This window comes from Chrysoperla carnea, chromosome 5 (genome assembly GCF_905475395.1).
Source record: "Chrysoperla carnea chromosome 5, inChrCarn1.1, whole genome shotgun sequence".
NCBI classification, from domain to species: Eukaryota; Metazoa; Arthropoda; class Insecta; order Neuroptera; family Chrysopidae; genus Chrysoperla; species Chrysoperla carnea.
Genome location: NC_058341.1, coordinates 63,610,613 through 63,620,186, shown reverse-complemented (window position 1 = coordinate 63,620,186; position 9,574 = coordinate 63,610,613). Strand labels below are relative to the sequence as shown.

The window sequence follows — 9,574 nt, the reverse complement described above, 5'->3', positions numbered from 1 at the left end:
ACTTTGTAAATCATACCAGCGGCAACTTAACCGACTGCGATTAGATTTAGTTAAGCAAGGTGGTGGAGTCACCCAAAAACAAAATCGACATCTAATCTGGGAGACAATTGAAACCCACCATCAGGGTAGGGTGAAGACTGGTATGATTACAAATTTGGATTATAAAGATCCAAATATATTTTTCAACCGGGCATTTCCAATGTTTAGAAGACACGTTCGGCGTGAGCTAGTGAAGCATCCCCTCAAGGTAAGTAAAATTTAAGATTTATAATTTAAATAGTCTAATGAGATCTTGAATTTTTTTTCAGGTGTATATTATGTTCACGGGCAATTTTATTAAGCCCACCACCAAAGAGGAGGATTTGAAAACTTTTATAACGTCGGCCAAGGAAATGTATCTGACAACGGACATGCAGGAGTGGTACAATGATCATGTCAAAAACTATTTGCTGAAAAAATTGGAAGAATTCCAGGAACGCGATAGCGGTTGGGCTCTTGACATGATCATAAATATTCGAGTCCACATGAATAAGTACTCTCCGATCACAGCTGGAACATTTTGCGAACTACCATCTGCAATTAAATGTAGAAAAGCTGTGATCAATGTCCAGAATAAAGACCAGCATTGTTTTCTATGGTCGATAATGTCAGCACTTTACCCGGTTGAAAAGCATCCTCATCGTTTAACTAAGTACCCGCACTATAAATATCATTTAAAATATGATGGATTAAAGTTTCCCATGTCTCTGGATCAAATTAATAAATTTGAAAAGATGAACCCGCAGCTATCGATTAACGTGTACGGCTACAAAGTTACGTTTCTACGTGATTTAGAAATTTTCCCTGTACGCGTTAGTTCGAACACTGCGGGGAAGAAAATTCATCTATTGGCTGTGGAGAATGGGAACAGTCACCACTTTTGCTGGATAAAAAATTTAGCAAAGTTGAGTCGATCGGGTGTAACAAAACACGTAGGTAAAATTTATTTATGTGATCGATGTCTCAACTATTTTGCTACAGAAGTCAAACTCCAACAGCATTCAGTAAATTGTGGTGAAAAAGAAGCGGTGCGGGTACGAATGCCTGAAACTGATGACGAGCGGTTCGTTGAGTTCAAAGATTTCAACAGCAAGGAACGTGTTGAGTATATGGTGTACGCTGACTTTGAGGCACTATTGGTACCACAACATCATGAAGACATGGAAATGGATCATGGGTCTTATACAAAAAATATTCAAAAACATGTACCCTACAGTGTAGGTTACTATGTTCATTGTACCCATGATCCCAACCAATCGTTTTATAAGGCATACCGTGGTGCTGATTGTGTCAAGTGGTTTGTTCATGAACTGGAACAAGTAGCGTACTCATTAGAGCAAAAAATAAAACACGTTAAACCAATGTATCCGCTCACCGTCGAACAAGAACTGGATTTTATGTCAGCAGAGAAGTGTCACATTTGTGGTAAAGATTTCGTATCCAATTCCATACGTGTTCGCGACCATTCACATCGCACAGGTAATGCAGGTTATTTATTATTTTTTAATTTCATCTAATTTTATATTAATCTATTTTAGGTATCTACCGTGGAGCAGCACACCAATTTTGTAATCTGCATTATCAAGATTCAAGGGTGATACCTGTTGTGATGCACAACTTAAGTGGATACGATTCGCATTTTATTATTGAAGCTCTGCTGACGGAAATCGACGGTCAAGTTGATGTGTTGCCCATCAACAAAGAAAAGTACATCAGTTTCACAAAGCACGTCTCGGACATTCAATTAAGATTCATTGATTCCTTCCGATTTCTCGCAGACAAGTTGGAAAATCTGGCCTCATATTTAGATAATGATAAAAAATCCATTTTACATAAAGAGGTAAATGATAAAAAATAATTAATTTTTAATACAGGGTTGTAATTTGTTTTTTAATTTTTTATAGGTCAGTAATGATGAACAATTTCAATTGCTAACGAGAAAAGGTGTATTTCCATATGAATACATGAGTAGCTGGGGACGTCTCCAAGAGACAAAATTACCACCAAAGGAGGCGTTCTACAGTGTGTTAACAGATGAACACATAACGGATGAGGATTATAACCATGCGATACAGGTATGGAACACATTCAATTTACATACACTAGGTGATTATTCAGACCTGTATATGAAAACTGATGTGTTACTACTTGCGGATATTTTTGAAAATTTCCGTAACACTTGTATTCATAGCTATAGTCTCGATCCTAGTCACTATTACACACTTCCTGGCTATACGTGGAGCGCCATGTTGAAATACACCAATATCAAATTGGAATTGTTCACGGATATTGATGACTTGTTGTTTATCGAGAAAGGAATCAGAGGCGGTGTAAGTCAATGTTCTAATCGCTATGCTAAGGCAAACAAGAAGTACATGGAAGAGGGGTATGATAAAACTCAAGAAGATGTCTACCTTATGTATTACGATGTGGTGAACCTATATGGTGCAGCAATGTGTGGATACCTACCAACAGGAAATTTTAAGTGGGTCGACACACCAAACATCGAGGATGTTGCAGATGATTCACCAGTCGGGTACATTTTAGAAGTAGACCTTGAAATACCCCAACATCTACATGATAACTTTAGCGATTTACCGCCATGTCCGGAGACAACGAAACCACCTGGATCAAAACAAAAATATCTTCTGTCAACCCTTTACAATAAGACCAACTATGTCGTGCACTACAGGAATTTAAAACTGTATACACAACTCGGTGTTAAGGTAACAAAATACCACCGTGTGTTACAATTCGATCAATCTGCATGGTTGAAACCATATATTGAGTTCAATACCGAGATGCGCAAGAACGCCTCAAATGAGTTTGAAAAAGCATTATTCAAACTCATGATTAATGCCATCTTCGGTAAAACCATGGAGAATGTGAGGAAACATCGGGTTGTGTACATACGAAAAAATTGGGATGGAAAACATGGTGTGAAGAAATTAATTGCCAAACCCAATTTTCACAGTATGATGGTGCTCGACAATGACGTCAGTATTGTTGAAATGAAAAAATCACAGATACGTTTCAACAAACCCATCTACATAGGCTTCACAATTTTAGACATATCGAAAACGTTTGTGTATGACTTCCACTACAACTACATGTACCAACGGTATAACCCCACAAATGTCAGGTTATTATACACAGACACCGATAGTCTAATTTATAGCGTGAGAAATACTGACGTCTATGAGGTCATGAAACAGGATATTAATCGTTTTGATACGGCTGACTATGCACCCGACAACGTCTATGGTATACCACTACGTAATAAGAAAGTCAAGGGTTTAATGTCCGATGAAAATAATGGTGATGTTATGCTAGAATTTGTCGGATTACGTAGCAAAATGTATGCTATTCGGGTGCAAAATAAAAAAGAGACTAAACGATCCAAGGGTCTCAAGAAGTCAGCTATCCGAAAACTTACTTTTGAGGACTATAAGCGGTGTTTGCTTGAGAACCGTAACTTTTACCGTGTTCAGCAAAGCATCCAATCCAAGCGACACCGCTTACATACCATCAAACAGCAGAAAGTGGGCTTATCACCATTTGACCAAAAACGACACATTACTCACAATTCATGTGAAACAAAACCATGGGGCCACTATAGCATTATTTGTTGAGTGTAAGTATTTTATATTTTATGTTTTTAATATTTAGCTAATTTTTGCTGTTGTTTCAGAAATGTGTCCTGCTGTTGTTGTGATGATCCTCAAAGTGGTTCGGTATTGTGATAGGTGTACAAACAATTGATAGAGTAGTGCGCATGAACAATTGATAGAGTAGTGGTGGGGGTGTCAAAAAATTGATAGTTAGGTTGAATTATTATAGAAAACAATTTAGTGTTAGTTTAAACATACAAAATGCAAGACTTTGGTAATCATAATAGTGATAACAACTGTATTGTTAATATGATTAAAGATAATTGTAGTTTAAGTACTATAAACAATGTGTTAACAAAGTATTTTAAAACATCGGTTAATATGGCAATTAAATGTGGTCGACCGGAAACTTTAAACTACCTTATTGATAAGGTAGAACAAATGGACTTAGAAGTGAAATTTTCCCCATCGTCAGACGATGAAGACAAACAAATTTGGAACTGGATTTTAAAAAATATCCACTCTGGACAAAAAGATGGAATTGTAGGACTATCCATTTTTGAACAATCTTACTACAGTGTATTTACATCAGACGAGTTATATGACTATGTTCAAGTGAAAGAAATAATTGAAAATTATCTTATGAAGAAAGATAATGATGATGATGATGATGATGATGATGACAATGGACACTTTTCAGAATAATAATTATAATGTATTTTCGATAATTTATAAATATATATTTTTTAAATATTATTATAATACAACTCTGTTTTTATATGTTATAGATAAAATTTTACAATAAAAAAAATATTTTTACAATGTGATATTTTTTATTTTTTTTTTTATAAAACACAAATATGTTCACAAAAGCGGTCCACTATGAAATAAGACTTTTTTTATCAATATATGAATCATGTAAAGAGTCGAACCCTAACCACCGGACTTTAACTTTGGATCCATCATCATTTAAGGTAAATTATCATTATTTTGAATCAGAATTCATATTGATTCACAAACATCTTCTACACTAATACCTGGGGTTGGGAAAAATTACTCCAAATTACTCCGATATTACTCCAAATTACTCCGATATTACTCCGATATTACTCCAAATTACTCCGATATTACTCCAAATTACTCCAAATTACTCCGATAATACTAAACAGGTCTGTATCTAAACAGGTCTGTATCTTAACAGGTCTGTTTCTAAACAGACCAGTATTAAACCGATCAAAACCAGTATTAAACCGGTCAAAAACAGTATTAACATCTAAACAGGTCTGTATCTAAACAGGTCTGTTTAATACTGTTTTTGACCGGTTTAATACTGGTTTTGATCGGTTTAATACTGGTCTGTTTAGAAACAGACCTGTTAAGATACAGACCTGTTTAGATACAGACCTGTTTAGTATTATCGGAGTAATTTGGAGTAATTTGGAGTAATATCGGAGTAATTTGGAGTAATATCGGAGTAATATCGGAGTAATTTGGAGTAATATCGGAGTAATTTGGAGTAATTTTTCCCAACCCCAGGTATTAGTGTAGAAGATGTTTGTGAATCAATATGAATTCTGATTCAAAATAATGATAATTTACCTTAAATGATGATGGATCCAAAGTTAAAGTCCGGTGGTTAGGGTTCGACTCTTTACATGATTCATATATTGATAAAAAAAGTCTTATTTCATAGTGGACCGCTTTTGTGAACATATTTGTGTTTTATAAAAAAAAAAATAAAAAATATCACATTGTAAAAATATTTTTTTTATTGTAAAATTTTATCTATAACATATAAAAACAGAGTTGTATTATAATAATATTTAAAAAATATATATTTATAAATTATCGAAAATACATTATAATTATTATTCTGAAAAGTGTCCATTGTCATCATCATCATCATCATCATCATCATTATCTTTCTTCATAAGATAATTTTCAATTATTTCTTTCACTTGAACATAGTCATATAACTCGTCTGATGTAAATACACTGTAGTAAGATTGTTCAAAAATGGATAGTCCTACAATTCCATCTTTTTGTCCAGAGTGGATATTTTTTAAAATCCAGTTCCAAATTTGTTTGTCTTCATCGTCTGACGATGGGGAAAATTTCACTTCTAAGTCCATTTGTTCTACCTTATCAATAAGGTAGTTTAAAGTTTCCGGTCGACCACATTTAATTGCCATATTAACCGATGTTTTAAAATACTTTGTTAACACATTGTTTATAGTACTTAAACTACAATTATCTTTAATCATATTAACAATACAGTTGTTATCACTATTATGATTACCAAAGTCTTGCATTTTGTATGTTTAAACTAACACTAAATTGTTTTCTATAATAATTCAACCTAACTATCAATTTTTTGACACCCCCACCACTACTCTATCAATTGTTCATGCGCACTACTCTATCAATTGTTTGTACACCTATCACAATACCGAACCACTTTGAGGATCATCACAACAACAGCAGGACACATTTCTGAAACAACAGCAAAAATTAGCTAAATATTAAAAACATAAAATATAAAATACTTACACTCAACAAATAATGCTATAGTGGCCCCATGGTTTTGTTTCACATGAATTGTGAGTAATGTGTCGTTTTTGGTCAAATGGTGATAAGCCCACTTTCTGCTGTTTGATGGTATGTAAGCGGTGTCGCTTGGATTGGATGCTTTGCTGAACACGGTAAAAGTTACGGTTCTCAAGCAAACACCGCTTATAGTCCTCAAAAGTAAGTTTTCGGATAGCTGACTTCTTGAGACCCTTGGATCGTTTAGTCTCTTTTTTATTTTGCACCCGAATAGCATACATTTTGCTACGTAATCCGACAAATTCTAGCATAACATCACCATTATTTTCATCGGACATTAAACCCTTGACTTTCTTATTACGTAGTGGTATACCATAGACGTTGTCGGGTGCATAGTCAGCCGTATCAAAACGATTAATATCCTGTTTCATGACCTCATAGACGTCAGTATTTCTCACGCTATAAATTAGACTATCGGTGTCTGTGTATAATAACCTGACATTTGTGGGGTTATACCGTTGGTACATGTAGTTGTAGTGGAAGTCATACACAAACGTTTTCGATATGTCTAAAATTGTGAAGCCTATGTAGATGGGTTTGTTGAAACGTATCTGTGATTTTTTCATTTCAACAATACTGACGTCATTGTCGAGCACCATCATACTGTGAAAATTGGGTTTGGCAATTAATTTCTTCACACCATGTTTTCCATCCCAATTTTTTCGTATGTACACAACCCGATGTTTCCTCACATTCTCCATGGTTTTACCGAAGATGGCATTAATCATGAGTTTGAATAATGCTTTTTCAAACTCATTTGAGGCGTTCTTGCGCATCTCGGTATTGAACTCAATATATGGTTTCAACCATGCAGATTGATCGAATTGTAACACACGGTGGTATTTTGTTACCTTAACACCGAGTTGTGTATACAGTTTTAAATTCCTGTAGTGCACGACATAGTTGGTCTTATTGTAAAGGGTTGACAGAAGATATTTTTGTTTTGATCCAGGTGGTTTCGTTGTCTCCGGACATGGCGGTAAATCGCTAAAGTTATCATGTAGATGTTGGGGTATTTCAAGGTCTACTTCTAAAATGTACCCGACTGGTGAATCATCTGCAACATCCTCGATGTTTGGTGTGTCGACCCACTTAAAATTTCCTGTTGGTAGGTATCCACACATTGCTGCACCATATAGGTTCACCACATCGTAATACATAAGGTAGACATCTTCTTGAGTTTTATCATACCCCTCTTCCATGTACTTATTGTTTGCCTTAGCATAGCGATTAGAACATTGACTTACACCGCCTCTGATTCCTTTCTCGATAAACAACAAGTCATCAATATCCGTGAACAATTCCAATTTGATATTGGTGTATTTCAACATGGCGCTCCACGTATAGCCAGGAAGTGTGTAATAGTGACTAGGATCGAGACTATAGCTATGAATACAAGTGTTACGGAAATTTTCAAAAATATCCGCAAGTAGTAACACATCAGTTTTCATATACAGGTCTGAATAATCACCTAGTGTATGTAAATTGAATGTGTTCCATACCTGTATCGCATGGTTATAATCCTCATCCGTTATGTGTTCATCTGTTAACACACTGTAGAACGCCTCCTTTGGTGGTAATTTTGTCTCTTGGAGACGTCCCCAGCTACTCATGTATTCATATGGAAATACACCTTTTCTCGTTAGCAATTGAAATTGTTCATCATTACTGACCTATAAAAAATTAAAAAACAAATTACAACCCTGTATTAAAAATTAATTATTTTTTATCATTTACCTCTTTATGTAAAATGGATTTTTTATCATTATCTAAATATGAGGCCAGATTTTCCAACTTGTCTGCGAGAAATCGGAAGGAATCAATGAATCTTAATTGAATGTCCGAGACGTGCTTTGTGAAACTGATGTACTTTTCTTTGTTGATGGGCAACACATCAACTTGACCGTCGATTTCCGTCAGCAGAGCTTCAATAATAAAATGCGAATCGTATCCACTTAAGTTGTGCATCACAACAGGTATCACCTTTGAATCTTGATAATGCAGATTACAAAATTGGTGTGCTGCTCCACGGTAGATACCTAAAATAGATTAATATAAAATTAGATGAAATTAAAAAATAATAAATAACCTGCATTACCTGTGCGATGTGAATGGTCGCGAACACGTATGGAATTGGATACGAAATCTTTACCACAAATGTGACACTTCTCTGCTGACATAAAATCCAGTTCTTGTTCGACGGTGAGCGGATACATTGGTTTAACGTGTTTTATTTTTTGCTCTAATGAGTACGCTACTTGTTCCAGTTCATGAACAAACCACTTGACACAATCAGCACCACGGTATGCCTTATAAAACGATTGGTTGGGATCATGGGTACAATGAACATAGTAACCTACACTGTAGGGTACATGTTTTTGAATATTTTTTGTATAAGACCCATGATCCATTTCCATGTCTTCATGATGTTGTGGTACCAATAGTGCCTCAAAGTCAGCGTACACCATATACTCAACACGTTCCTTGCTGTTGAAATCTTTGAACTCAACGAACCGCTCGTCATCAGTTTCAGGCATTCGTACCCGCACCGCTTCTTTTTCACCACAATTTACTGAATGCTGTTGGAGTTTGACTTCTGTAGCAAAATAGTTGAGACATCGATCACATAAATAAATTTTACCTACGTGTTTTGTTACACCCGATCGACTCAACTTTGCTAAATTTTTTATCCAGCAAAAGTGGTGACTGTTCCCATTCTCCACAGCCAATAGATGAATTTTCTTCCCCGCAGTGTTCGAACTAACGCGTACAGGGAAAATTTCTAAATCACGTAGAAACGTAACTTTGTAGCCGTACACGTTAATCGATAGCTGCGGGTTCATCTTTTCAAATTTATTAATTTGATCCAGAGACATGGGAAACTTTAATCCATCATATTTTAAATGATATTTATAGTGCGGGTACTTAGTTAAACGATGAGGATGCTTTTCAACCGGGTAAAGTGCTGACATTATCGACCATAGAAAACAATGCTGGTCTTTATTCTGGACATTGATCACAGCTTTTCTACATTTAATTGCAGATGGTAGTTCGCAAAATGTTCCAGCTGTGATCGGAGAGTACTTATTCATGTGGACTCGAATATTTATGATCATGTCAAGAGCCCAACCGCTATCGCGTTCCTGGAATTCTTCCAATTTTTTCAGCAAATAGTTTTTGACATGATCATTGTACCACTCCTGCATGTCCGTTGTCAGATACATTTCCTTGGCCGACGTTATAAAAGTTTTCAAATCCTCCTCTTTGGTGGTGGGCTTAATAAAATTGCCCGTGAACATAATATACACCTGAAAAAA

The 9,574-nt window shown here is 35.5% G+C and overlaps 2 protein-coding genes across 2 annotated transcripts; one reads left to right on the top strand and one right to left on the bottom strand.

The window, feature by feature from the left end:
* Positions 1 to 773: 773 nt before the first annotated feature.
* On the top strand, positions 774 to 3,391 carry LOC123301298. Its single transcript, XM_044884033.1, has 4 exons — positions 774 to 1,518; positions 1,578 to 1,879; positions 1,944 to 2,689; positions 3,373 to 3,391. The coding sequence occupies exons 1-4, from the start codon at positions 774 to 776 to the stop codon at positions 3,389 to 3,391; spliced, it is 1,812 nt and encodes a 603-aa protein (XP_044739968.1).
* Positions 3,392 to 4,652: 1,261 nt separating this feature from the next.
* Positions 4,653 to 9,100, bottom strand: LOC123301296. Its single transcript, XM_044884032.1, has 4 exons — positions 8,356 to 9,100; positions 7,995 to 8,296; positions 6,487 to 7,930; positions 4,653 to 4,687 (listed from the first exon to the last, which is right to left on the bottom strand). The coding sequence occupies exons 1-4, from the start codon at positions 9,098 to 9,100 to the stop codon at positions 4,653 to 4,655; spliced, it is 2,526 nt and encodes an 841-aa protein (XP_044739967.1).
* Positions 9,101 to 9,574: the final 474 nt, after the last annotated feature.

What these genes read in the sequence shown, in the direction of transcription:
- LOC123301298 (XM_044884033.1), top strand. Translation starts at nt 774, where the DNA reads ATGAACCCGCAGCTATCGATTAACGTGTACGGCTACAAAGTTACGTTT. An exon ending in CGACCATTCACATCGCACAG is followed by an intron (nt 1,519 to 1,577) that starts GTAATGCAGGTT and finishes AATCTATTTTAG; the next exon opens with GTATCTACCGTGGAGCAGCA. An exon ending in AATCCATTTTACATAAAGAG is followed by an intron (nt 1,880 to 1,943) that starts GTAAATGATAAA and finishes AATTTTTTATAG; the next exon opens with GTCAGTAATGATGAACAATT.
- LOC123301296 (XM_044884032.1), bottom strand. Translation starts at nt 9,100, where the DNA reads ATGAACCCGCAGCTATCGATTAACGTGTACGGCTACAAAGTTACGTTT. An exon ending in CGACCATTCACATCGCACAG is followed by an intron (nt 8,297 to 8,355) that starts GTAATGCAGGTT and finishes AATCTATTTTAG; the next exon opens with GTATCTACCGTGGAGCAGCA. An exon ending in AATCCATTTTACATAAAGAG is followed by an intron (nt 7,931 to 7,994) that starts GTAAATGATAAA and finishes AATTTTTTATAG; the next exon opens with GTCAGTAATGATGAACAATT.